General features: G+C 50.9%; 8 protein-coding genes across 8 annotated transcripts; 4 read left to right on the forward strand and 4 right to left on the reverse strand.

Moving 5' to 3' along the window:
* Positions 1-147: 147 nt before the first annotated feature.
* Positions 148-6,360, forward strand: TrAFT101_005069 (uncharacterized protein). Its single transcript, XM_024905288.2, has 2 exons — positions 148-555; positions 615-6,360. The coding sequence occupies exons 1-2, from the start codon at positions 464-466 to the stop codon at positions 6,073-6,075; spliced, it is 5,553 nt and encodes a 1,850-aa protein (XP_024759573.1). The 5' UTR covers positions 148-463; the 3' UTR covers positions 6,076-6,360.
* Positions 6,361-6,669: 309 nt separating this feature from the next.
* TrAFT101_005070 (uncharacterized protein) lies at positions 6,670-7,415 on the forward strand. Its single transcript, XM_024898749.2, has 2 exons — positions 6,670-6,835; positions 6,931-7,415. The coding sequence occupies exons 1-2, from the start codon at positions 6,731-6,733 to the stop codon at positions 7,186-7,188; spliced, it is 363 nt and encodes a 120-aa protein (XP_024759572.2). The 5' UTR covers positions 6,670-6,730; the 3' UTR covers positions 7,189-7,415.
* Positions 7,367-9,274, reverse strand: TrAFT101_005071 (mitochondrial 37S ribosomal protein uS5m). The gene is made up of 2 exons (XM_024900390.2): positions 7,875-9,274; positions 7,367-7,765 (listed from the first exon to the last, which is right to left on the reverse strand). Exons 1-2 carry the CDS (start codon positions 9,151-9,153, stop codon positions 7,545-7,547), a joined length of 1,500 nt encoding a protein of 499 aa, XP_024759571.1. The 5' UTR covers positions 9,154-9,274; the 3' UTR covers positions 7,367-7,544.
* A 374-nt stretch (positions 9,275-9,648) lies between these two features.
* Positions 9,649-10,769, forward strand: TrAFT101_005072 (uncharacterized protein). The gene has a single exon (XM_024908270.2). It carries the CDS (start codon positions 10,090-10,092, stop codon positions 10,363-10,365), a length of 276 nt encoding a protein of 91 aa, XP_024759570.1. The 5' UTR covers positions 9,649-10,089; the 3' UTR covers positions 10,366-10,769.
* A 2,040-nt stretch (positions 10,770-12,809) lies between these two features.
* Positions 12,810-15,493, reverse strand: TrAFT101_005073 (uncharacterized protein; the record flags this gene model as incomplete). Its single annotated transcript, XM_066127373.1, has 5 exons — positions 12,810-12,899; positions 12,975-14,446; positions 14,585-14,797; positions 14,862-15,083; positions 15,187-15,493. 5 exons carry the CDS (start codon positions 15,491-15,493, stop codon positions 12,810-12,812), a joined length of 2,304 nt encoding a protein of 767 aa, XP_065983484.1.
* A 478-nt stretch (positions 15,494-15,971) lies between these two features.
* Positions 15,972-16,445, reverse strand: TrAFT101_005074 (uncharacterized protein; the record flags this gene model as incomplete). Its single annotated transcript, XM_066127374.1, has 1 exon — positions 15,972-16,445. One exon carries the CDS (start codon positions 16,443-16,445, stop codon positions 15,972-15,974), a length of 474 nt encoding a protein of 157 aa, XP_065983485.1.
* Positions 16,446-22,774: 6,329 nt separating this feature from the next.
* TrAFT101_005075 (uncharacterized protein) lies at positions 22,775-25,400 on the forward strand. The gene has a single exon (XM_066127375.1). It carries the CDS (start codon positions 23,700-23,702, stop codon positions 24,951-24,953), a length of 1,254 nt encoding a protein of 417 aa, XP_065983486.1. The 5' UTR covers positions 22,775-23,699; the 3' UTR covers positions 24,954-25,400.
* Positions 25,336-26,319, reverse strand: TrAFT101_005076 (uncharacterized protein; the record flags this gene model as incomplete). The annotated part of the gene is made up of 2 exons (XM_024905741.2): positions 25,336-25,906; positions 26,027-26,319. The coding sequence occupies 2 exons, from the start codon at positions 26,317-26,319 to the stop codon at positions 25,336-25,338; spliced, it is 864 nt and encodes a 287-aa protein (XP_024759564.2).
* Positions 26,320-26,997: the final 678 nt, after the last annotated feature.

Below are 26,997 nucleotides of genomic sequence, written 5' to 3' on the forward strand. Positions count from 1 at the left end.
CAGGTTGCTTGCAGGGCCATCTTTTGTGAGCAATGCTGTCGGCAGATCGTTGCCCGGCAACACACCACTAGCGCAACAAACAAATAACCCCTGTCACTTGGCCGCCTTCTTGATGAGCCCGTTCGCCCACCCAAAGGTGCGTCGAGTCCACCCAAACCACCGCAGCTTTATCACGATCTTTTTATGAACACAAGCTGGATTGCGACCGGAGCTTCTCGTCTTCCAGGACTGGGAGGCAGCGCCAATACAGCAACCGCTCTTGCTTGGTAATTTTTTAGCCTTGATTTTTCCTCTCCTTGCAGCAGGCTGCACCGTGATACATACATAATCCCCAATTGTCTTTTATCGCTTCCGCAGGTGGCGCCTCTCTCGTCTCGTCTCAGCGGAGCCTAGGTAAGCAAGCAGGCGGGCGTCACTCGCATTCTCGCCCACCGCACGCTGCATTCCAGGCGACGTGCAAGGCATGCCCTATTCTGAACGACCGGGCTCTTTCGGCGCTGAGCCTTACCTGAGACATCAACATTCTGCGACCTCCGACCACGGATTCAACCCAATGTGCGTATACTTTCACCGCATCCAACAATGTTGCTTTGGCGTCAACTAACCCGCACCAGGTGGGACAGCGCAGACTCCGAGCGTGCGTCGCTCAATCCTGCGTCTCCAAAGCAGGCAACGCGGAGCGGCACATCGCCGTATCCAGTTTCGAGCGCCATCCAGTCTGCCCATGCTGCGCTTACTGAGCGGGTGAAGGAAAACAGCACCACCCATGTGCCCCCTCCGACCAAGCGCTTCAACGACCCATCGCCTGACCGAACCATCGCCAAAGTCGGCGGGCCGCACCGCAGACTGCAGTCCATGCAAACAGGCTCTGTGCGAGACATCAGTATGATGCTGGAGAACAACTCCAACAATAGCCCCAGCACTTCGCCGATCAAGTCGTATGAAAAGCCAGAAAGGCTACCTAGACCGTCTACGCCGCCGGGCCTCCGAGAGAGCAGCTCTTTTGAAACTCGCATCTACGACAAGGAGATGAATATGTCAGCACCATCGCTGTCGAGCAGCTTGACGCCCATTGTGCGACCTACCGTCCGTCGGCCAGCGCCGCAAAGCATTCTTTCAGAAAACACCCCGCCTCAGTCGTCAACCATGTTAGCTTTGCAAAGTATGCCCAGTGGATCGCCAACCAAGGAGGCCGAGAATCCGCTTTCCAACATCACCAATGGATCGACCAGTAGTGGTAAGGGAGCGACCATGGATACTTTGGCCTCGCAGATCCTTAGCCTGACCAGTATCGCGAGCTCCCTGCAAAAGGAGATGGCAGCACTCAGTCGGCGTAGCAGAGACAATGCTACAGATTTGCTTAGCCTCAAAGAGGCTACCAACACTCGAGACGAAGACATCAGAAAGAGCCTCAGAGATTTGTTAGGCAATATCAACGATCAGTCAGCCAAGATCGCCAGAGACTCATACAATGGCTACTACATCGATAGCAAGGCCCATCCGCAGTCTCCCAACAGTGGGCGGACCTACCAGATGCCCCGAATTCCTTCGCCCAAGAGCTTTGCTGAATCTATTGATCGTGCATCCATGAGCACCCCGTCCCTTGTAGGTGGCGACAATTCAGGTGCAACCTCAATTCTTCTTTTGGAAAAGATCCTGCGTGGTCTGGGCACCAGAGATGGCCAAGAGTCACTCCTCAGCCATCTCCTTGAGCTCTCAGAGAAGCTCTCAGGCATGGCAACTGCTGCCAAAGTAGAGGAGCTTGTGGACTTTGTCCGACTGCAGACTGAGAGCGCTATGGTGCCCGTCGGTCAATCTACTCGAAGATTCAGCTTGGACCATGAGGGTAGCATTTCTCATCATGGCCATAGCAGTGCCATTGCTCCACGCATGCTCAATAACATAGGTGACTCCCGCAGACCAGCTACTTCCCAAGGCATCTTGAACGATGACGTGCTCAATATAATTCGTAATGTCAAAGATAGCGTCGCAGCAAGCGGCGGTCTAACTGCGGAGGTAAAAGCTCTTGTTCGAGAATTACGCGGAGAAGTTTTGGGCATGGGCCGAGAGCTCGGCAAGAGGCTGGAGAATGTCACTAGCAAATCAGGAGGCAACTTCGAGCCATCGTCCTCGACTAGTAAGGATGAAGTTACGCGGGTTATTGACGAGGGCCTTGAGCAGATGAATGAGCAGCTCAGTCAGGTTCTCAGAGAGCACCGCCGCCAATCTCAAGCATCCGCTCCTATGCAAAAACTCACTATTGATTACCAAGAAATATACGCAGCCTTAAGGGCTGCTCTCAAAGACATTGACGCATCCAAAGAGATGCCAGACTTGAACAGAGATGATGTCCTTGAGGCTGTGCGCGAAGCATGGGAGAACTATAAGCCTGAGATTGAAGTGCAGCAAATCGGACTGGAGAGAGACGAAATCCTAGAGTGTCTTAAAGAAGGCCTTGAGAATCAAATGCCTCCTGCAGCCACCAGAGATGAGATTTTGACAGCGGTCGTCGAAGGTTTAAAGCACTACGTGCCTCCTCAGATGGATACTGCAGCCTCTATGTCGAGAGATGAGATCATAGAAGCCGTCCGAGAATGTCTAGAGGAATTCGAGTTCCCGGTGGCTCCGTCGGCGCTTGGGAATGAGCTAACTCGCGAAGATATGCTTCGTGCTGTCAAAGAGGGCCTCAATGATCTAGATCTTGGAAAGAGCAATGCACTTGTGCCGACTCGCAACAACGATGAAATCAGCGCCAAGCTTCATGAGCTGATGGACTTTATGAAGATGGAGTTTAGGGCCGTTTCTGACGAAGCCAAAAACAACGTGGCGGCCCACGGCCGAGACACTGAGCACCTCTTGGACGCTACGAAAGACGGCCTTGAGCATCTCCGTGTAGCCATTGAAAGCTATGTTGACCGTGCCACCGGTGTTGCTGGCCAGGAAGAGTTCCTGGAGGGCCTTTTGAAGTCTATGGAAGATTTCAAGGAAGAAATGTCGGTGCTTGTATCAAAGGCTAATGCAACTTCTCGAGAGCAACTCCAAACCGAATTGGAAGGACTGCGAGATGTTGTCCATTCATCCATGGTTCCGGCCGCTCCTCTAATGCCGCAAGCCCACAACGACGATCTCTTGGACGCTCTCCGGAAAGGACTGAGCAATCTGCGACAAGAAATCCTCCGACCACGGCCAGAGACCAGCGAAATTCTCGATGCTCTTAATGATGGCCTGAATGACATTCGAGCTGGCATCGACAGAATTACGAACAAGCCGGTGGATCTCACCGCCAACGATGAGATTCTCGACGCTCTCAAGGAAGGATTGGATGGCGTACGATCTGACATTGGGACAATTCGAGACTCGAGCAACGACAGGGCAGTTGCCATTCGCACTGTCAACAGCGAGAACAATAACGAGATGGCGATCATCCCTGCTGATATGGCCAAGCATGACGATATCAAGAATCTCGAAATTTTGATTACCCAACTGCGAGCCAAGATTGAAGAGATGGGGTCTCCTGCCGGAGCCACAGCGGCTCCCAAGATTAATATGAGCCATCTCGAGAATATGCTTCACGATGTACAAAGAAGCGTTAATGAACTCAAGTCCCGCGCGCCCGTCATAGTCCAAGCTGCTAAGCCGCGCGAAGGGTCGGAGCAGGACAAAGACCAGTCGGAGACGCCAAAGGAGGGAGAAGAGTACGTTATGAGAAGTATTCCTTCCATCTTCACTAAAAGCGGTGGCAATCCGACAAAGGAAGATGTTGCGGCTATTGAGAATATTCTGCGCAACACCAAGTCTCGCGTAGATCACCTCATTGATGGTGATCAAGCAGTGCGACGAGAGCACATCGATACACTGGAATCGCTCATCTTGGAGTCTCGAGAGGCTATCCGATCAGTCAACCGGCAGCTGGAGGACATCCCCAACTTATTCCACAAAGATGACTTTGCTAAGCTGACTACAATCATTACTGATCTCGGAGAGGGTTTGGAGGCTATTAAAGATCATGCTGAGAGAGAGGCTCTAAGCCCTGAAAAGGTCAGAAAGTCGGATGTCCAGGCTGTTGAGACGGTTGTACGGGATATCAAGACGCTCGTTGACGGGATTGCAGTGGCCGACTTCGCCACCATCACTACTCGAGAGGACCTTGCTAAACTGGAAGAAATGATGAAGGCGACCAAAGAAACTTTCGACAACTATCACGAAACATCGTCCAAGGCGCTAGTCGACCGCAAGTCTGATATTAATACCGTGTATGACCGCATCCAAGAAGTCAAGTCCTTCATTGAAGAATTCCAGGCCGAAATTCGAAATAAACTCATGGATGGCTCTGAAAGCGTCGGCAAGGCACTGCAATCTATAAGCCAGAAAGTCGACAAGAATGAGAGCGTGGGCGGAGACGTCAAAGACATGTTTGAAGTCATGAAGAGCGAATTTGAGATTTCCAAGGAGGCCATTGCTGGATCCAGGATCGAGTCCAATGAGAAGCTCGACGAGGTTACTCAGAATATTCGCACCAAGATTGACGACAAGGTCAATGAGCTCTTGGCCAAGAATGAGGCTCTTCGGGTTATGATGGACGAAAAGTCGCAAGCTGCCGAGGCACGCGAGATCGTCACTGAGTCGGCTTTGTCGGGCACCAAGGCTGTTGCTGATGAACTAAAGCTCCTGATTGATACTCTTGGATCAACCGTCACCGATTCTTTGGAGAAGATGGAAGAGGCTTCCAAGACTGTCTTCACCAAGGTTGAAGAAGTAGCCACTCGCTCAGAAGAAACTCACAGCGAAGGCAAAGCCGATCACCAACAGACGCGCGATCAGCTTCGCGAAGCTGTCGGCAAGGTCGAAGGCAGTGTCAGCGAATATCAACCTCAGATCTTGGAGGCGGTCAAGAGCATCCTTGGTCTCGTTGGTGACCACTTTGAGCACTCCAAAGGCATCCAGGACAAAGTGATGGGAGCGATTCCCACAGAACAGGCTTTCAGGGCCATGATGCCAGAGAAGTACGACGACGCCATTGTCCACCAGAAGCTAGATAAGATTGTGCAGCACAATGATGATGCGGCACGTGCCTTTGTCCAGCTTCAGACACTCGACAAGGTTCACCAGTTGGTTGTGGAGAATGCTGCAGAGCTATCCGAATTCCTTTCCAAGCAGACTAAGCACGCTGTGGAAGAACGCGACAACCGCGCTAAGCTCTTGGAGGAGACCAATATTGCTCTTGAGAGAGCCATCACAGAACGAAAGCATGCTGATGCGTCTGTCAAAGAGCTAAAGGAAGAAGAAGAATGGCTGAAACGCAGCGTCTTGTCTCTACGGAACGAGCAAGAGGGCTTGATGAAGCAAAAGACCCGCCTTACCGGCGATGTCTCTGCCCTCGAGACGGCACTGCGCTTACGCAAGGAAGAGCTCCTCGAGATGGAAGTTCGAGCCGAAGGTTTGGAACGACGAATCTTCAATGGCGTCATGGATCACTCTCGAGTGCTTCTCTTTGGCAAGAAAGCCAAGGGTGGTGCCGACTCTATGAACCGCAAGCGAGTTAAGAAGTCAGGTGGCGACGACGGTACATCATCTCCGCGAGGTATCGCAACGGCTCTCTCCTCGGGAAGAAACCCCATGGCGCCGGGCCAAGTAGGAACTACGCGACGTATTGCGTCTCTCAGTCAGATGACAAACAACGTGGCAGCGAACCCCATCACAAGAAGTCATAGCGTGAAGACTCCGACTGTTAGTGTCAACGGCCATCGCAAGCGCAGCTGGGGTCCCACAGCGCAAAAGAGTGGGTTGAGCGCAGAGGACAAGGAGAACGTCAATGTTGACGAGACGGTGGAAGAGCTCGACGAGGGCGACATGGTCAACGTAACCCATGAATCCGCCGCAGTCGACGACGGAGCGGACGATCGCTCAGAGTACGAGGAGGAGATTGATGAGGACGACGACGCAGAGCGGCACGACGGAAGCGATGGCACGCAGATACGACGGGACAGCAAGGGGTATGAGGACGATTCTGAAAGTGAATACGAGGAGAGCATTGATGGCGACGACGAGCCTCATGCTGCTGTAGTTGTTCGATAAGGGATGAGAGTTGGTATAGTAATGGGAGGATTGAATGGTTTACGATTTTGTCGAATTGGTTCGCCTGGAGGCATTGTTTGTTTTCTTGTTGACTTTTTTTTTCTACTACCCCTTTCTTCTTATTCCCTTCTTGCCTTTTGGCACTACTGCCCCATTCTCTTGACTTGATGTTTTGCGGAGATGGATAGTTATGAGGAGACATGATAGCCGCTGTTTGATACCTGTATGTAGCTTTGAACGATAATTGATAGTCACGTTATATTATAACATACAATTGTTGACCAATTTTTTCCTTTATGATGGGGTATCTTTGACTGTGTGAACCTGAATAATTGTATCATGGAATGGTTGAAGATGGCTTGAATGCCCTTCGGCTTGTATATAAGAGGGAGGGATGATGTGCCGATACGGTTATCAGGCATATGCAATGGTGGGGTCTGGCACTAAATATTGCCCGCTAAAGCAACCGCAGCATGCTTAAGCTTCCTTTACCCATATTAAACTTGTACAACGCATCACGTCAATTGCCACAAACCAAGACACGCGCGTAGCTCGAAATCAGCCTCCATTATAACTGAGCGCCACAAAGAGAGAGAGAGAGAGAGAGAGAGAGAGAGAGAGAGAGAGAGAGACGCGGCCATTCTATCTTGCAAAGATGGACCAGCCACACGGCGGTGGCCTCATCTCGCCGCCAGAGCTGTCTCCCATGGAGCAGGAAATCCTGGAAGAGTACGAGCGCCTAGCGACGAACATGAAGACTGTACGTGCTGCTATTGCGACAACTCCAAAAAAAAAAAAAAAAAAAAAAAAATTTTTTTTGCTGACGAGATGTTTTTTTTGAAACAAAATAAATAGCTGGCAACTCTGTTGGATACTTTGGCGTCGAATCCTACTGTCGGGATATTGGATGGGCTGCGGGAGCTGGAGCGGAAGACGAGCTTGGCGTTTACGCTGCTGAAGGCGAGTGTGTATAGCATTGTGCTGCAGCAGGAGATTGATTGGGGGGCTGGTGCTGGAGGAGGAAGTGGTGAAGGTGGTGAAGGAGGTGGAAATGATGAGGGTGAGGAGGAGAAGGGGGAGGATGGGGGGGAAGATGATGACATGGAGGAGTAGTTGTGTGTGAGTGTGTGTGTGATGGCGATGGATTGGCGATGACGATTTAATGATACCCGATACGATGAGGTGAGATGAGATGAGATGCTGATCTAGGTGGAGAGCGATATGTTGCGTTTGCTTGTTCATGTCATGGGGCCTTTGGTGTTTAGCCACGGGCTCTAATTTTCTTGCGTTGCTTTCTTCTTGTCAAAGTTGTATATTTCATTTCCCAGCGTGATAATAATAATAATACTTGTACACTTGAGTAGTGTGCCTCAACAGCATCACCACTCGCATTTTATTTTTTTTAACCCTCATCCCCATCTCTCTAAATTTTTTTTTTTTTTTTTAAAAAGAATCCCTCCCTTTCCCTTCTAATATACATTTCCTCCATAGTACACCTTTCGCACATCCACCATCTTCTTTCCTCGTCCGATGGCAATCGCCTCAGGGTCAACCTGGTTCATCAGGGCGTTGTAGGCGGCTTTGACGGAGTTCATGGGGTTCTTGGACCGGGGCATGCTGGCCGCGATGTCGTGGATGCCGGCGGCACGGCACATTTCGAAGATGCGGTGGGGGCAGCGGAGACCAAAGCCTTTTGGTAATGTGTCAGTATACATATATATATATATATACAAAGCTCCTCTAACAACACGAAACTCAAAAGGAAAAAAAAAGGGGGGGAAGAAAGGGTTTATTCATACCTGGGGGGCGGGAAAACAGCTCAACAACCGTGCCCGAAACCTTGGACGTGGACTTTCCGTAAATCGTACGGTTCTCGTACCGTCTGATGGGCTTCATGTTCCGAATGGCCAGCAGCTGCGCCGTCTCGGCAGCAAGACCAGCCTCTGTAGACTTGGCAATGCCCAGGCCCAGGCGGCCGTTGCCGTTGCCCGCAATAGCGACGACAGATGTGCTGCGGACCTTGCCCAGACGGGTCTGGTTGGAAACCCAGCGCGTGACGAGCACCTTGCGGTAGATGGACTGGATGTCCCGCAGAGACATGCCCGTCAGCCGCTTAATCTCCTGGTAGCGGCCGTCGTCGTCCATGCCCTCGTCCTCCGGGTCGGCGGCGGACTTGTACAGGCCCTCGACGCCGGGGACCTTGCCCAGCTCGGGCGCCTCGGCCGAGTGCAGCCTGCTGGAGCCAGCGGGGCCATCCTCGATGAGTTCCAGGTTCGAGGGCTCGATCTCGCCCGAGTCGAGGCCGTCGCTGATCTTGCTGAGCTCCTTCTTCCACTCCTCGTTAATGGCCTGGTCGAGCTTCATGACTTGTTCTTGTGTAATGGTGGCGGCTTCGGCGTCTGCCCTTTTATCCTCGCCGTCCTCCTCAATCAGGTATTTCTTGAGCAGTTCGGGGTCCTTCTCCAGGTCTACCAGCTCTTCGTCTGTCAGATCTATCAGTTCCGCGCCGTTGCTCTCCTTGACTCGCCGCAGCGCGCGGACCATGGCTTTTGTAAGCTGCTCGCTCGTCTTCTTGTCTGTCAAGTCGGCCAGCTTCGACCCGTACTTGTCGGCCCAGTCGCTGGGGTTCAGCCACTGCGGCTCCCAGGGCGTGCCCTCAATCTCCGGCTTGACGTCGTACCGCGGGTCCAGCGTGGTGTAGTCCTCGATATACTGCGGCCTGTAGGGGTCATCTCGTAGCCGGCCCTGGAAGATCAAGTCGTCCGGGTTGATTGCCTCCTCGGCGGCCTTGAGGGCCTCGAGTTGCTCGGGCGTGTACTTGCTCTTGAGGATCTCGAGCTCCTCCTTGGTGTACTCGGGAAACTTCTCCTGGCGGTACTTGGCGAGCCGCTCCGGGTTCAGCAGACCCATCTCCTCGGCCTTGACATTGCGGAAGCGTGATCGCCGCTTCGAGGCGCGGGGTATCGAGGTGTGAAGCTGGTGCTGGCAGCTGGGGACGACGGCGGCGATGGTTTGCGCCGTGCGGGCAGAGGCGACGCACTTGCCCAGGAGGCTGCGCGCCGGGCGGGCGACGCTCATGGCCAGACGAGGCTCCGGATTGAGAGGCGCAGCGCAGTCAATTCCCTCTCGGGGGCGGTCGTGGGGGAGGTTTTGGCGAGAGGACGCTGCAAACCGAGTTCAGATCGTCTCACTCGCTCGACCCTTGAGATTTTTCTGCCATTTGCCCAATTGAGGAAACCGCGCCAAAAAGTGGCTGATGGGTGATGAATCAGCAGTCTGTGGCTTGCCCATGTTCAAGCCACACGGCGTTGAATATCTGCAGCCACAGCGCATCACGGGACAGCGCACGTGCGTTTTATTGCTCCAAGAATTCGCTACTTCGCGCCTACTATGCACGGCGCTTTACTATAGCGGATCCCAAGTCCCCTAAAATGGGCCATCCAGGTACAGAAAGCAGCAGTTTGCTCCAATATGCGACGACAAGTTTATACTACATGTAGGTAGTATTACTTCATATCACCGCCTGTCTCATTCTCATTCTCAAATCGTACGTTTTTTTTCACAGCCATAGAACGAACAAAGCGGCCTCTAGTAAGGCAGCCAGTCATAATCCCACAATCCCCAGTCCCCGTCACATCACCCAGCCCACGCCCTGGCCTGATACAATAACTCGACCCCCGTAGCCGCATCGTGAAACGTCTCAGGAGGCCCTGGCCGTCCCCCCCGTCTGGTTTCGAAAGCGTCACTTCCCCCAAATTCCTTCTCAGCTACGGCCGTTTTTATTCTTCTTCTGTTTTTTTTTACTCATTTCCCTTTTCCTTTTTGTTTATACCGCTCGTAATAAGTCATCCGTTTGTGTTTTGCTTTTCCTTTCTTGCTCCAAAATCATAATTAGAGGTTTCCAACGTGACTGGCTCACACTGGACCCATCTTCGTTCTCTGCCAATTACTACCACCTTTAATCCAAACACCAACTTAATCCTGCTGTTCATCTTCTCATAAAAACACATAAAAATGGGCCAATTCGACTGGTTCAAGAAAATCGGCGCAACCGACGAGGCCGTCGCCGTCCTCAACGACCAGCCCTACCTCTTCACCGTCCTCCTCGTCGTCATTGTCACCCTCCTGGTGCAGGGCGGCGTGCTCTACCTCATCCACTGGGCCACCTTCAAGGATTCCCAGAGAAAACAACCCAAGAAGGGAGGCAAATCCGGCGGCGGCGGCCTAATCGGCAAACTCACGGGGGGCGGAAACAGCGACAACGGCCGCCGCGCCGCTGGTGGCAGCTAGACGCCAGAATAGGGACAGCAAAGGACGAAACAAATTCATATTTCACCAGTCTTACGCCACCATATTACATCAGTTGATCTGGTCTATCTGTCGTGTGACTACCGATTTTTAAAAAAGAGATACCAAGCAGGTTGCGTTGAAGTGGATGACCGCAATTAAATAAGGGACATGCCTGTTAGAGTCCTGAGAAGAGAAGAGGAGCAAGGAGGACGCTTTCATCATTCAAGTTGATATTATATCCGGAGCGTTATAGCAAAGCACTAGTTTACTCATATGACTTATAAAAACTAACATCTTCACCATCATATCCAGACGAGATGATCGTTTCGCATGACGCTCCTGTATCGTTATATCCAGTAGTAAATTCCCCTGAACATAACCATTCATTGAAAGTTGTAAGAGACTGTACGTCTAGCGAAGAAAGCCCATCATTCGTCGTGTAATACGGCGAGATAGTATCCGCAGTGATAGAAGAATCCAGTTCACACATAGACCTCATTTCGGGGCCATGCAGAGTGTAGTCTGCACCAGATTCGAGATGGCCGCCATGAGATCCTGACATCAACATGGGGTCATTCATCTCCATCTCTAACAAGCTATAGTGCTGCGATCTGTTGAATGTAGGACTTCTCTGCTGGAGTTGGTCGAATAAAGGCTCACTTATTTCGCAGCTGTCCATGCGAGGGCATTCTTCTATCGGTACCTGGACTCCTGTTCTTGACGTTGCTCTCTCAACTTCACGGCTTGCTTGAGGTGACCGGGCTGGTATCTTGATCGATGATAGCAAGACGTCCCATGTGCCCTTTTCAATTCCTCTTATGACACAATCTCCATGGTCGTAACTTTCGCCAATCACTCGAGCTGCGAATATGGCAGTCTTATATCGAAGGCTTGGCGATTCAGCGTTTTTCATTCGAGCCAACGAGGTAGCTATAGTAGGTAATAGGGAGGCTCGATGAGAAATGGTCTGCAATACTATCAGCTCAAAGCTGCGAAGCATGACCATCCTAGCCAGTTGTATTTACCTTGAGATACAGCATGCTAAACACAGCGGGTGCCAGATGTGCCAAACATTCAGCTGGCGTGTATGTACTGGTAATAATGCCCTTGTACTGCTTTCGTGATCCGAGCACGATTAACTCTAGTGCGATATCCAACATCTGCTTCAGCTGCTTTATGAGTTCAGTTCTTGAGGTCTTGCCGCTGTGAGATATCTTTTGGGCCTCTCTGTGAGTGTTTGGTGGGAGATATTCCAAAATCCTCGGGCCATCAGGAAACATGCCACTCGTATCTTCCGTAGTTTTCGTTCTTTTTCTTTTTAATGATTGCTTTGCCGGAGAAACCTCAATATAGCAAGTCACGGACTGGAAATTTGCCGTGGAGGCATCTTTCGGAGTCACCAAAGCGGACGACAAGTCTGGATGCTGTATAGAGAATGACATTCTACCCAAGGGCTCATCTATGCCTCTTTCGTGACCTTGCAATCGAATTCCTGCTTTGCTCCAAACCTAGCCCATTAAGTTAATCAAAAGGATCAAGCACAGTATTTATAATCTGGTTCAAAGCATACTTCACAATATTGTATCCATTCTGTAAGCTCGGCAATTTGATCTATCGCCGTTATACATTCGCCTTGGATAGAAACAGTAACATGGAAATAACAAGATCTAGTCCGTGCAATCCATAAATGCTCCTCTGTTACCATCTTCAACAGTTCGGTGCTTGACTGTGGCAGTTTCGCTCCGTCTGGGAACTGCAGCTGTAGTGAGCCTTCAAGCGAAAGATCCAAATGCTGCGCATTGTCGGAGAGATGAAGCTTTGGCAGATCGACACTGGCGAGCTGCATAGTGCCTCGGCCACTGTAACGTCAGAGGCGCAAAAGATGTGCTGGTGTCGGCAGCTGGAAAGCTACGCTGGATTATGGCGGTATAGATAAGGAGGATGGACGATGTTACTCTCTATACTTGAGATCGTAGCATGAAAACGCTGACAATTTTCTCACCTTGTTCAGACTCGCATCTACAAAGAAGAGTTTCGTAATTATTGAAGTCATATTCGCCATCAGAGGTTTGATCCAAGGGAAGTTGCCTCCCGTAGAACACTCGGAAGGAGGGTATTAATTCACCGCCTTCCTCACACATTACTAAGATAGGGTTATATATATAAGTACCGTAAACAGCCGCAGTGATGCCATCTGATATTGTCTTTGAACGGAAAAAGGAAAGAGAAACAGGCCTATACAGAAACGAAAAGGAAAGAAAAAAAGCAAAAAAAATTCTTGAGTCTATGTTTTGCTGTAATCCTTCCTTCGCCCAGCCTGCAGAAAATATTGTCGCTACCCAAAATCGTTCCCAAAATAAAAAATAAAAAAAAGTGTGAATCAACCAAGTCTTTTTATGTGTCCTTTGCTACAACCAAAAAAGAAAAACTCCTCGCCTTAGCGATTATTTAAGCCATGGAAATATCTTCTTGGTTGGCTCCAAGGGTCCTCCTGACGAGGAGCCCTCTAAAGCAAGACTTCGTTGATAAATCTCCTACAAGTATGGTTGTCAGCACGCGTTATAAGAGAAGGGAATTACATGGCCAGGTAGATGTGTGTTTAATCTTACCTCTTCATCCGTTGCCATATGGCAGCTCAATATTAGCTCACGAACATTGTCGTTTTTGGAAAGGTTAGGATACGGGGTGCCTTGGCTCTTCATGAGAGGCAAAAGCACCTCTCCAAGGACCTCGAATTTCTTCCAATTAATCCGATCGCCGTTGGGCCCAACAAGTGTTTTGCTGCCTTCCTCGGCAGACACCAGATCACGGCGGTGCAGGGGAATGAAAGGAATTCTAGGCAAAGGAGAGTTCTCCCAGGCCAGTCGATAGGCAAAATGACTCTTTTGAGTACCCATTAAAATGAGCAATCTCGCAAACTTCTTGTGAGTCTCTGGCGAAACCAGAGCCTTTGTTTGAGCGAGGCGGTGGATTGCCGTTCCATTTAGTCCTGCCAAGACAGCCGCCAAACCGTTGTAGTTGTTGAGCTGTCGAAGCTTAAGGGCAATATTCATAAATTTCTCGAGAACAACTGCTCGGTGTTTTGCCTTATCTCGTAGGAGAATCATGTTTGCGACCCACTTGGCAACATGGTTGAAGTGGTTGATCATGCGATTTATGTTATTCAAACTCTTGCAGCTCTCCTTTTGGCTGGCCGGCAGACTGACGTGGCGCACAAAGTCGCGAATTCGAATGGAAGAAAACATGATCCAGTCGATCCGAGTGAGCTCATCTGCAATATCGTCGTCTTTAATTTCGACAAAGATGCGATAGCGGAACTTATTCATGGGTAATTGAGCTGTGGGGTCCAAGGTACTAGCTTCTCTCTCATAGTCTTCATATGAGTAGAGCTGTATTTGGCCGCCACTGCCAACCACTCTGTTGAGGTTTTCCGAGCTCACAGAAGGCCGCTCGAAATTGCTGTCTTCCTCAAACTGTAAGGCAGTCAGCCCTGCCGGTAGCTCACTCAATTCTTTAGAAAGAATATCGCTGACCAGCTGGTCATTGGCATCGTCGGCATTAGCCCAGCCTGTATCATCGTCCTCTATGACGTGGAGGGTAAGGTTCCGATGCATTTGCCTAGCAGCGATGCAGAAAATTGGCTCAGTGGAAAGATATCTGATAAACTCGTCAAGGTTTCGTCGCGTGGTTAGGCGAGCAAAGTCGCCAGGATACAGCGACACCCATTTGGCCATGGTCTCAATGATTCTAAGCTGAGTGGCTGTCTTGGTTAGGTGATGCGCCGTCTTGTCATCCCTTACGCGATCCAGTCGCATCAAAATTGCAGAAAAGAGCTTTCCAGGGGCAGCAAACTTTCGATATAGGCAGAGAAACACATCAGTAAAGTTGGCATCTGCCCTGGAAAGGCGTAACGCTAGCAGCCGATCTACGAGATCGTCGAACGACAGACCCGTCATCTTCTTCTGCTGTTTGTCTATAACAACATCGTCGCTGCGTTGCAAGATGGGGATATCGTCGGAATATCGACGGGAATCAGTGTCGGACTCTTCAACATCAAGGAAGGCATCGCTTCCTCGGGCATCTAAGGGGGCAATGTCAGCTTTGGACCCACAACAACTGCCATTGAAGCTCAAGGATGTTGACGTCGCGGTAAGCTTTCCGGGATCCGTAATTCATAACTATTTTAGGGGGGGGGGAACCTATAATGAGCAATACTAACCTCGGTGTGGACTTCTGGACGCTGGCTTCTGCATATGGCCATCGGCAATGGGAGTGCCGGAACCTGGAGGCTGGAAGCCGCGAAGCAGCGAAAAATCCGAGCTCGCACGGTTATGTCTCCCTTCGCTGACTGGCCGGCTGCTGACATCAGGGGCATCGAGGTTCGCGGCCGACTGTGCCCTCTTGCGAGCAGCACCTATCTCACCAATCTCTTCTAATAAACTTGTCAGCACGAGCGAGTCTCGCATGCATCAATAGGGTGGCATCGCGTTTCATACGTGGTGACATGCCCCTTCTATGGGCCACGGCAGCCCGGAGAATGGCATGCAGACAGCTTCGATCGATTTCGGGGCTGGCAGAAGAGATTTTGAAGTGGGCCAAACAAGATTTGAAGAGCGTGTGGTTCGCCAATTCATCTGCATTGACCTGTTGTTCTTCTTCAGGAGCTTCGCATTTGCTGGCGACCAACACGGCGGGCATATTCGAATTCATCAAAGCAGCTACAGGGATCACCAATTAGCCTCAGTTTATTGCAGCGGTGCGCCAGTCGCATTCATCGACACGTCGATGACGCGGTAACAGGGGGTTGCTCATCCAACCTACCCAGCGTCTGAGGAAGTTCGCGGATGGTTTCTCTATTTGTAACATCGTAAAGCACCAAGGCGGCGTCGACTCGGGGCACGATGTGGCCGTTGATCTGTTTCGGCCACTGGATGGGATGTGGTGTATTCAACTCGAAGGAATCCAGATCTAGCTCGAGGAGCGTTATCATGTAAGACGTCGAATCAAGGACGATGCGAACGCTGGACGCGGTAGATATCGGCGGGCGCGACAAGCCCAGGATTCGTTGCACAAAGGTCGACTTGCCGACGCCCATGGCGCCAATGATGGCGATGTTGTAGCTCTCCATGGCGGAGGTTTGCTGTGACTGGAAGATGCGGTAACGGTCAGCATGAGAGCGGTCTCAAAACAGAATGTCTCAGCAATGCAACCAAGATGAAGAGAGGTGAACCCCTGGCTGGCAGCCCCGCGACAAAGGTCTAAGCAGGGGTTGATGAATGAATAATTGGGTGGGGACGGAGTGGTAGGATGCGAAATATGTACGAGCAAGGTTAGATGATCAGCGCTGGCTGAGAATTGGTCTGTCTGTATGCGCTGCAGCAGCAGAAGGTGCGCATCATGACATTCCAACTGCGTTGAAGCAGCACCTTTTCTCTTGCTCATGCTCGAGCTTAATTGTGGAATTGTTAAGGTAAAGGGCTAGTTTCGCTTTTTCTCATTTCGTTTTCTTTGCATCTTCTTCTTCCTGGTCTTCCTCTTCTTCCTCTTGATATCTCATCTCTTGCGCAGAAACCAGAAACGTACCCAAAATGGTGAGGATCCAATTGTCAACGACTCTCGACGGGGGGTGGCCAGTGTAGCTTCTGTTGCCCCTCGTGATCATATCTGTTGCTGCGAGGAGTCTCGGGAGAGAAGAAGGGAATCTCGGTCAATGTCTCTGATTCGGACTCGAGATATTTGTACGTGTCGGCGGTGGGAGCGGTAGGGGTGTTTGGGCTGTCTAAGCTCTGGAAGAAGGGATCGTCGACAATCGAGATGAAGGAATCACGGTTAGAGCTAGGTAGCGGGGGGTTGGTCGCAAAGGCGGCAGTTGAGCTTGTGCGCGAGGGAAAGCTTTGATCAGTAGATGTCGCCGAGGTCCTCGACCAAGAGCTGCTGCTACTGAGGGCCGCAGACGGTCGTCGATCTGCCGCCGCAGCACTTGGAGTCTCGGAGCCGGTGTGCAGATGTTGGGACCCGGAGGAGCTGCGGTCTGTGGCCGTGTAAGCGAAGGGCTGCTGAGATGCACTGGGTGGCACCATTGTCGCAGTCTAGAGACGCGACCACAGCGCGGATACGGACATGAGCTGTGAAGGACAAAAGGCAGAGATGATTGAATCTGTGATAGTGATGGAAGGGGTAGGACGAAAGCAGGGAGAGGCAGAGGGAGGTGAAGGGGAAAAAAAGTCGGAGCTAAAAAGGTTGTCACAGATATGGGAATGGTCCGATATCTGGAGGTGAGGAGACGGATAAGGGATTATTGAAGATGGATGCGAATCGATCCATGCCATTGGGGGCCACTAGTGAATTGACAGAGCAGAGCTAAAGGCACCACTTACCAAGCCCACACCGGGTAGCCCACGAGGATCGAAGCGGAATGGAGAACGCGATGGCCAGGCCCGGGGAAATTCAAGCCTGTGCGAAGAGAGAGGGAAAACGTGGCCAAGCAGCGACGGATGGGATCTGGCGGTGGTGGATGCTAGTTGATGGTGGTGGTGGTCGCAGTGGTGGTGGTGGTGGTGGTACAAGGACGAGCGAGCGCCAGGTACTGCTACCTCGGCGGCGCGGGTGCGACGCATGTACCTCTTGTAGGCGGGCGGCAGAGCTGGCAAAGGACGCGCAGTACCCGGTACAGCACGCCGTGGGTGTCTGGTCGATGCGATGAGCGAGCACGGCTTTCACACGCAGCACACGCAAGCGGGTGTGCCGCACCAGCCTGAGCCTGAGCCCGAAGCTCTGTTGAGGCCCGCTAGCGGACGGCGCAGTACCGCTAGCAGTGCTTAGCTCTATCGGCGCCAAATGGGGCCAGGGCTTCCTGTCTAGTGCATAAATCGACGTCCATGCCGGCATCTGCGCGCCGTCTGGTCCTATCGCTGCCATAGGCTCCTGTGCCTCAGCTATACTCCCCCATCTGCTGGGCAGCCAGTGCTACCTACCACCGTTAAGGATTCATGGGATCTCGGCAGAAATCATGCAGCATCTGCCTCGGTAGCAGCGGAGAGGATGGACGCATAACAGCAGAAACACAGCAATCCAAAAGAGGGGCTCCCCGGATGGTGGCCAAGAAACTAAGTTCTGACCTCTTGCTCTCGAGGCGTCTGGGGTCCCTTAGCTAGGTAGTAGGCAGTATATACAGGCAGTAGGCGCGGTACTGCTAGTATGTACTACTGCAGCATACTACAGGACTGCACCTGGAAATCAAATGGCCAGACCCAAAGAGGGCAGCATTGCAGATGCTGCTACACCCGAAAGACGACGCCTCGCACTCCAATTGAGACTTGATATTTGATACTAGTAGTAGTACTAGTAGTAGTAGCAAAGAGTTCGTGGCACAATGCTACTACCTAGGCATGCAAGCATTCGGGTTATTCCCGAACAACCCGATACGTACGAGGGGCCGAATCAGAAACGCATGTGGTTTGTACGAAGTCTGCATTAGCTAGAAAGCACCATAAACTACCTACGGGCCAATGGCCTAAACTGGTGCATTTATTTTGCAGTTCATTGCATGAATGCGTGTACCTACCTACTAAGGCATGCATTGTTCCAATTGTAGGACAGGCACAAGGCAAAGTAGCAGTACCTACTTGCCCGAGCATATGCGTGACAGTGGAGGTTCGCCGAACTGGCAAATAGGGCCTTTTTGCCCACTGCCTTTGCCGCGTTTTGTTTCCTTGGCACGCGTGAATCTATGGCGATGGGCTTTTGTCGTACGTTAGCACGACATTCAATAGCACCGCTTTGGTAAAACAAGGGCAATACGGGGTAGTAGTGTCTGGAGTGGCATCGGATTGACGTTGTTGAGATGCTACGCAAACTTAGCAGGTGCCTATTTATAGGTGGCAGTGTAGTATCAGTTCGACTGCCATGAGAATCGCCAAACACCATCGAGTATCCAAGAGGCACTCAATACATACATGTAGGTAGTAGGTACTATGTGTCCTCGATAGAACGCAGCCCATTCGCACTAACAACAAACAACATCCACAACTGGACACCGATAGATCGGTGGATCACAAAAATACAATGCATTTCAAATCTGCTTCCACTACTCCATAGATACGGAAACCCCAAGTTGGCTTTACCCATCACCTTTCCCCCCCGCCTAGACTGCGTCTAGGCCCCCCCTTGCTGCTCCTCGTCTGACCCCTTCAGACACCAGACGCCACGCAAAAGCGCATTGGCGATAGCTGCCACCACACATGGGCGCCATCCCAGGCTGCCCTTTAAGACTGCCCAATGGCAGGCCACCGCAATGGCTGGCTTGCATGCAACGGCTCAGATTTACGGCGACTTTTTTCTTGTCTTTCTCTTTTTCCTTTGTTAGGAAATTCGCTCACTTGGCGATATTTCCGCATGGGGAGGAGGACCTGCATCCTGCCGGCAGTAAAGCTTTTTTTCATCCCACCCAATTGCGCCTCGCCGTTTCGTCTCGTGTTTTGGCTCCAGGCTCGCTCCAAGAAAGGGAACGGGTTTATTAACTTTTTCATATTTTTTTTCTCTCTTGTTTCTACTATCTTCTATTTTTCCTCTTAGGCTTCCTCTTAGGCTATACAGAGTCTCAGTAGGGGCCACTATTTTCTACCAATCCCAATACTCTGCCTCCAGACATGTCAGATTCTTCTGGCTACCCAGCACGCCGGACCTACCTCCGTCCTTTCCCCGTCATATCGGACGTCCAAACGCGGCAAGGTCGTGATCAAGGACCCTCAAGACGCCCCTCAAGCCACGCCTTGCTAGGTCGCCAGCACGTGGGATTCTAGGGCCCATCAATCAATCCGCAACGAACCGTGGGAACACGGCTCCTAGCCATTGGCTCCACGCCAACGGGAGCACCGCTATAGGCCAGAAAGGAGATCCACAGCCGCCTCATGGGTATCACATCACATAATGCGCAAAAGCACCCAAAAACAAGAATGAAGAGAAGCCTCCTGGTAGTAATGGCTCTATGCTCGACAACTTGACCCCTCTCCGCATGGTTCTGGTTGCATATACTACTACTAGGTAGTACTAGGTACCTACATGTTTGAATACCCCCGCGGCAAGTTGTCAAACCTCTCTTTTCAAAGGCAGTCTTAACGCAGCATTGGCCTCACGGCGATATGCGTACAACTGTAAGTATTCGGATTTTACTACCGTAGTACTCACGAGATCACTTTGGCGGCGCTCAAGTTGGGATCGGCGGAGGATATTCTATTTGCTGACCACGCGAGAAGAGCGAGAGAAGTTGCCACCAAACTCGGTGCCGGGTCTGCCACTTCGGCCCCGTCTTGGACTAAGGCAAGCCGCTTTTAGGCCCAGACATGTTATTCATCTGCCGTTTCGGAAACCTTTTATGGCTCGAATGTGACTCTACTGGGTACGTATGAAGCACAGGGCAACCCCAAATACTACTTTTAGTTCCTTAAAAGGGAAGTGCTTGTAATGCAAAGACACCTCGTGTCCAAAAGGAAGCTCTACCCGGTAGTTACATACGGCAATGCCTGCAATTGCTCTTCCGAGCCAAGACATCCACGCAAGCTTGTATGGGGTACCTAGGTATGATACTCAAGCAGGTAACTGACAGCACGGCTATGTAGACAAGCAGCTTCACTCGTGATGTTATTTAAACCCTGGCGCGGATTGCGAACCTCTACATGGATGTCGAGCATCGTCTTCTTAAATTGGCCTTCTCTTATTTACCAGCCCTGTCCCGTCAATACGAGAACTCGCGTGCTGGGCGCTCTTTTCAGCGCGATCATCCAAATCAAGATGTGATATAAATATGAAACAGAACAACTTTAGACCACCAAATTTTACCATGCTGGAAACGGCAGTGCTGAGGATTGCCTAGTGTCTGATCATACTTGCAAAGGCAATCTACCAGGGGCCCTTACAATCTTCATCTCAAACACGCACTCCTGATGCCCGCTGTGCCACAAGTCGTACTACATACCAACAGTACTAGACAAACTCACGGCTCATGAGATAAAGCTCAACTTTAAATTGCCGAGAGGCCGCTTTCATTTCGCCTTGGCCGATTATCTTATGACGTCAAGGCACCCATGACGCTGGTGGACTGATATCCATAAATTTTAACGGGTTTTAGGGGGGATGGCCAGATGCGGGAATCTTGAACGTTTACTTACACGAATCTGGACTGATTTCTAGATTTTTTTTTCCATGGGCACATGATATCATAGATAACAACTGAATGCATAAGGCCAGTCTTATTGGAACAGGTTTCTCCCCGTCGAAATGATTGCGGTGAATCTGCAGCAGGACTCTGGGTCTATATTGAGATATTCTAGTGTACATGGCGAATCTGGCAAATCGACTCAGCACAGGCGCGCAATCTGATGAGGCAAAAAGGTACCACTAGTGCTAGTAGCACTTTCTATCAGCATCTCAAAACCATTGGAACCCGATCGGATGTGCCGGTTAAGGGCTTGTTGATACGCGGTTCGGCGAAGCTCTGGCGCCAATGGATCTCGCATCGCCATGCCGCGCAGATCCACCTGGCATTAGTGGATATTTGGGACTTCACTTTGTACTTTACGGCAATGGCAATTTACAGCGATTGAATCGATGAGAGCCAGTTCTGTAACCACTACCTATATAGATACCAATATTAGGAAATATTAAGTAGTATTTTAGATGCATGTAGTAGCTGAGAAGAATTTGTAAATTAAAAGTGTCTTACAAAGCACCTGCCAGGCTCGTTGAGACTATTACAAAGAGAGTAACGAGGGAGATAGGTAAATTTTAAGGAAATTGAAGGCTAGTGTAGTTGGATGCTGCCATACTGATTATCCTCATTGGCTGGGACGCTGATACCGTTCTTCCCCATATCTGTTATCATAAAACTTGAGGAAGTTGCGTCCCGAGCAATGGCAGTGGACCGCCGGATACTTATTGTGTACCTTATAGCTTGGAATTTGGAATTTCTCTACAGCAGCTGAAACAAGCTGAGCTGAATTGAGGCCATCAACACGCTGCCGAGCAGCTGAAACCCAAATTTTCTCTCATATATCATCTCAGCACCATCCTAGCAAACAGCTCTCTTCAGTCGTCTATATGTGGCGGCCTATTTTCGACCCGAGCCGCGGGCGTGGCGCGCTGCCGCACAACTTCCTCTCTCAAGAGCCGCAGAAATACGCCACTTCATCAAAAGGGGGCTCAGGGAGACGAAGTCAGGCACCTGCTCATATCTTCGGTTGTAATCGCACCACAAGACGTGTATATGGAGATGTCTCAGCTAACGAACAAGCAGACACAGTTTGACAGCAATGTCTGGTGGCTGCACAGCGGAACCGAGCGGTGACATCGCTCACTGCGGCCGCTTCACCTTACCCCATTGCAATTTCTCCACCTCCCGTGTATGCCTTCAATGCTACCTGAACGTCTGTTGGGAGCATATGATTGGCGTCTCTCGAATTACGGCACAGCTCGTTGGGCTTTGTTGTTGCTTGGCTCGGGCGTTTACCACTTTTATTCATCCAAGCTGGCTGGCTTGGCTCGGATCCTTGCTTGGCGAAACCCCTCTGGCCAACGAGAGCTCAATGGTCGAGTCCTACACCAGAATAGTTTGCAACTCGTCTCTATGCTATCTTGGAGACTTGGCGCGATAGGTGGCCTTGGTTAGATGGGATGGATGGTGTTTCCCTAGTACTGTAGAGGCTAGATCTACAAAACAATGGCTTAGCTGGCTTTGATCCTAAGCTTGGTTGGCGCGGCAGTCAACCCGCAACCGATTGGAAGGTAAAGTTTTGCGCTCATCCGCAATAAATTAGTCTAACAGACAGTAGTGGAGTAGGCAGAGGGCGGCATACTGGGGTAAAGCAACGAGGGCCCTGGAATGCCGATCCGTTTTCATGACACAAAACGGTGCTATCCGCCGATTAATGGATGGCCATCTGAGCGTCGTATTGCATCTGCTCGTATCTTTGGCCTTTTCTTTTGGCTTGTTCGCTTAATCTTGACCGCGTTTTGTTAGGTCAGAGAACGACGCCGTTTTGGTAGAGGCGCCTTGTCCGCCCTGTGACCGACGTTCGCTGCCATATGGCCGAACGATCAACGGGCGGCGGCAGCCATTCGACACCCACCTCACAAGACCACAAAGACGCAACTTAAGAATAAGCAAATGTTTGGCGTTTCCAGGGCACAGGCTGGATTAGCCCCTGCACCGTCAAGTGACCGCAAGCCACCTCCGCAAATTCGCTCGTCTAGCCGAGCTCTGTATGGCCCGCGCCAGGCCGTTATGCCCCATTCTCCCTGCAATGATTCTCTTGGGCCAATGGATGTCGGCGATGGCGCTGCAGGCAGGGGTATGAGCGAGGTTTTAGGTCCCCTTGACTGGCGAGCTAGAGGTGGGAAGCCAGACGGGACGATGACAACAGCTCGCATTGCTAACGCCGGGGCGAGACGTGAGTCGACGCAGGTGCCCAGTGGAAAGCCACCAACCATGCATATGGCTCTTTTGGACGCTGGCGCCGGCCGGCTCTCAGAGCTCCTCGTGATCGCGTGCCTCGGGGCGAGACGAAGCATCAGATCAGAGACAAAAAGAAGCCAACTGCCCTCTTCCCAGGCCCTTTTATTCCGCCAAGAGACATTTTGCACAATTGAAAATTACCGTCGGTGACATACGTGCTTTTCTTTTTTTCTTTTTTTGTTTATTGTTTCCAACACCTGCGCGCCTTTATTCACATTCTGGCCCCGTATTCCTTCCTCTGCCCTGTTGTCGCTCCTCCAGACCCGCATATATCCCCCATTGGCCCTCCACAGTCGTCTTCTCGGCTGCATGACTTTTCCCAAGGGTGGTGTGAGAAACAGACGAATCTGTGTCAGTCAAGGTGTGAGCGTGTATGGATGGCTATGGTATACATAGGTAGGCATGGTACGGAGTAATATGCGTCGTCTCCATTTTTGGGACCCCTGTTGCTACCACGACACACACTTGGCATTTTATATTTAGTACTCATCACGTCCGCCATTCCACTCCTCTCGAGACCTGCTTGTCACTCCCTTTTGCTGTCCGTTTCCTGATTCATACTTGCTCTAGGCTTCTCTAAACCTACGTTCTGTACCTAGCTTGCGTGGGCTTTCCCTGTACGATTCTGGCTTAACGTCAGCTTACCGGGAAGACTTATTATCATACGTTATATCGCCACCAACTCCCGCTGTTGAGCACTCTCTTAAATGCGGCTCCAGTAATTGCGTGTAAATAAGCAACAATACTGGTGCTCTCCATCGACGCGGGGAAAACACGAACAAGCTCCTCCTCGGGGCCTCAGAAACCAAGAAACGAATCCTTCGCCATGTTTTATGAGACACACTACGTGCATGATGCGAAAATGGCTGCCCATCAGCCCATGCCGTACAGAGGCCCGGTAAAAGGCTCTTCGCGCAACCAGGCCTCGAAACAGTCGCGGCAATCCAAAGCGCTTGATCCTGAAGATTTGACAAGACGGCTGCAAATTGTGCTAGCCGAACAAAAAGCCGTGGCAGAGAAGAAGAAGCGGGCTAGAGCAGCAGTCGAAGCCGAGCGACAAGCAAACGCCGCAGCTGCGGCACGAAATGCAAGCGTCCTGCATCCCGGCCAGCACGGAATTCCCTTGGGACCAACTGCCCCGTCTACGTATATACAAAAGAAGCAAATAACGGCGTCGAAATCACACGGTAAACTTATATCTCGAGATTCAAGCGAACATGCGGCCAAGACAGAGAAGCCTCAAGTGGCTGGGATGAAAAATTCTACCACATCATCTAGCAACAGAAATTCAGAGGATGCCGCCCCATCCAACTACCGGCACGTCCCTCAGTTTGCTGCCTCGCAGTTTGCCCGGACGACGACTACCGAGACGGTTACGGAGAAGCATCTCCTACACAAGTTGTCCAGGAAGGCCATGAAGTTCCATATGGAAGGGCCCAACGCAATGGCTGGCATGGCAGCCTCAGACCTTACGCCATCTGAGCAGAACAAAGCACTCAGAAGAGTACAGAGTATGAGAGAGAGACAATATGAGCGGAACCAGTTTCAGCACAGTCATACACTCGCCACTACGGCCGAGATTGAGGAGAAGCCAGCATCTCCCGCTACTGCTCATACATTCCAAGAACATCGCAAGTCCAGAGACGAACCAAACAAAGACCTGCGGAGGAGAAGCGTGGGTGCTATCCTCGGCATGATGATATCAGCAGATGCCGAACCCGCCAGAGCATCATTGTCTTCTGCAGAGAATCAGTCAGTTGCCAACCACTCTGATGCCCTACCAGCCAATGCCGACGAGCACCGCGTAGATTGGACTCAGAGTGACGAAGCTGCCATTCTTCAGCAACAACAGAAGCAACAGCTGCAGCAACCGCAGCAGCCACTTAAAGCTAGTACAAGCCAACATGCGTTGCGCAAGTCTGAATCGAGATGGGCTTTGCGAACTAAGCTTGGAAGCTTTGGCAAGAAGAGCGACAAACTTTCTTCACCTACGGAAGAAAAAGACGAAGAGTCGCTCGTCGAGTCACCTAAATCTCCCCTTGCAAAAGCAGGGGGACTGTTTGCACGGTTTAAGCGTTAGTCTACTTCTTCTGCCAAAAAAAAAAAAAAAAAAAAAAAAAAAAAAAGAAAACGAAAGAAAGAAAAGACAATATATATCCACACATGGGGACGAAGGGATCGAATATGTACCTTGAGTAATCTGGCTGGATGCTTGAATGCTTGAGGATGATGTAATGATAATATATGTTGGTGTATACATCGGCAATGGAGAGATGGCTGTTGTATATGATTGGGATGTGGTAAAAGAAAGCGAGTCGATGTGTTTTATAGGAGAAGTTCTGTTCTTCTCGACCAAGATCATTATACCCCCAAAATAGTCGCATAGGCCTCCCTCAAGCCTATACTTTCTATAAATATAACTTATTTTAGCGATTCGCTCGCTCATGTCTTCGATGTATGTCTTATTGATTTCGTCGATCCTCTGCCAGTAGACGCTCGATGAGAGCGGTGTCTTGCTCGGCAATCTGGCGCTGCACATAGGCCGCGGCATCGTTCCTATCGTTTGTCTCATTCATAATGTGCAGTATCAGCTCTGTATACTCGCGGATCGCCTCGCCGTCCTCGCCGCTAGCCTTCCTTGCCTTTCGCAGAGCAGCTTTGCCATTCTTGATGCCAATGTCGTGGTTCCACTGACCCCTGCCGCTATTGTTACTCGCGGGCAGGCCCTTCATGAGGGAAGCAGGTATGGCTTTGGAGACGGCATCTGGGGATTCGGGCGGGGGCTGGGTCGCATCGTGGATTTCGAGGAGCTGGTTCGGTAAGTTTGGGTATTTCTTGAAGAGAAGCTGAAGCTTGTCCGAGGTGGCGAGGGCGCTGAAGGGATTGGAGGGGTCGATGTGCTCTGACAAAGGAGGAAGAGGCGCCGCTGCTGGGGGAGGCGCATTCAGTGTTTGGCTTGCTGGCTTGGGTTCTTCCTTTGGAGGATCGGGAGGGTGGTTTTGCTGATGGGCTTTGCTGCAGGGGACGGAACAGCTGTGAACTTGTTAGACGAGTTGTTCTTCTTTCTTTCTTTCTTTCTTGTCTTCATGTTGTTTTGTCTTTGCGAACAAAGCCAACATGATGCGAGCGCAAAGAGGATTCGCCGGGACGTACTATGGAAGACGGCATCGCGAACACTTGTATTTGCCAGGGTTGATCTCGCAAACACCGCAAAGGTTGGCATTTGGCATCCGCATCGAGGGCGCTTGCGACGCCGCACCATCGCCATTGTCGCTGGCATTCTGCTGGGTTGCGTCTGCACCCGCGTCTGACACATGCGCTTGCTGGCTGGCGGAGATGGGGTTCTCGTCTATAGAGCTCGCAGCAGCCTCGATGCCAGACATCTCCGCGGGAGCTGAAGAGGCAGAGCTCTCTTCAGCCTCGCAATGGAGAGCCTCTGACGCCATTGTTTGTATTGATAGGTGGTTCGCAGCAGGGTGTTCGTTTAATGTTCGGCACGTGTGCGATTCTACATATAAAAGTGTGATGTTAAGAGTAACGCCCCGCCACTCTAAATTTTTTTTTTTTTTGGGCAGGCCTACTTAGTCGTTTTGCGCGCAGATCTTTTTTTTTTTCCCTTTCCACCCTTCTCTGTGGTACAAAGTACATATATACATACATACGGCAGTAGCACATTGTTCAAATTATACGGCTTAAACCACTTACAGGGAGCTCCTGGCGCAAGGAACATGTTTGTCAAGGGGGCGCAGGAAGAAGAAAAAAAATTATGGCGTCCCTACACCCTGGAAATCCCTACACCCTGGAAATCCCTACACCCTGGAAATGCAAGTCAGTGAATCATTGGAGCATCAGTTGCGTCATATTGGCCGTCTAATAGCTGGTGAGATTTTTGCAAATGAGCGCCTACAGGCCGCCCCTTCTTGGAGCATAGAAAGCAACATAACCTTCTGCTGTGGCGAGAGAAGTCAAGTTCTGCTGGTCTCAACCGCTGTTCATTATGCTAGTTCTCCATTGGCCGTGGTGAAGACGACGCAAGTTTGACTACCATTCAACCATTGCAAGTATCGACATGATATTCCTGTCAGTTTTTGTTTCTTGTTTTACTCCGTACTATTAGCTAAGAA

Source organism: Trichoderma asperellum, chromosome 3 (genome assembly GCF_020647865.1).
Source record: "Trichoderma asperellum chromosome 3, complete sequence".
NCBI classification, from domain to species: Eukaryota; Fungi; Ascomycota; class Sordariomycetes; order Hypocreales; family Hypocreaceae; genus Trichoderma; species Trichoderma asperellum.

Excerpts from the sequence above, each read along its gene's own strand:
- TrAFT101_005072 (XM_024908270.2), top strand. The coding sequence starts at position 10,090 with ATGGGCCAATTCGACTGGTTCAAGAAAATCGGCGCAACCGACGAGGCC.
- TrAFT101_005070 (XM_024898749.2), top strand. The coding sequence starts at position 6,731 with ATGGACCAGCCACACGGCGGTGGCCTCATCTCGCCGCCAGAGCTGTCT. Across the intron at positions 6,836-6,930 it reads TAGCGACGAACATGAAGACT|CTGGCAACTCTGTTGGATAC; the intron begins GTACGTGCTGCT and ends CAAAATAAATAG.
- TrAFT101_005075 (XM_066127375.1), top strand. The coding sequence starts at position 23,700 with ATGTTTTATGAGACACACTACGTGCATGATGCGAAAATGGCTGCCCAT.
- TrAFT101_005069 (XM_024905288.2), top strand. The coding sequence starts at position 464 with ATGCCCTATTCTGAACGACCGGGCTCTTTCGGCGCTGAGCCTTACCTG. Across the intron at positions 556-614 it reads GACCACGGATTCAACCCAAT|GTGGGACAGCGCAGACTCCG; the intron begins GTGCGTATACTT and ends AACCCGCACCAG.
- TrAFT101_005071 (XM_024900390.2), bottom strand. The coding sequence starts at position 9,153 with ATGAGCGTCGCCCGCCCGGCGCGCAGCCTCCTGGGCAAGTGCGTCGCC. Across the intron at positions 7,766-7,874 it reads GCTGTTTTCCCGCCCCCCAG|GCTTTGGTCTCCGCTGCCCC; the intron begins GTATGAATAAAC and ends CATTACCAAAAG.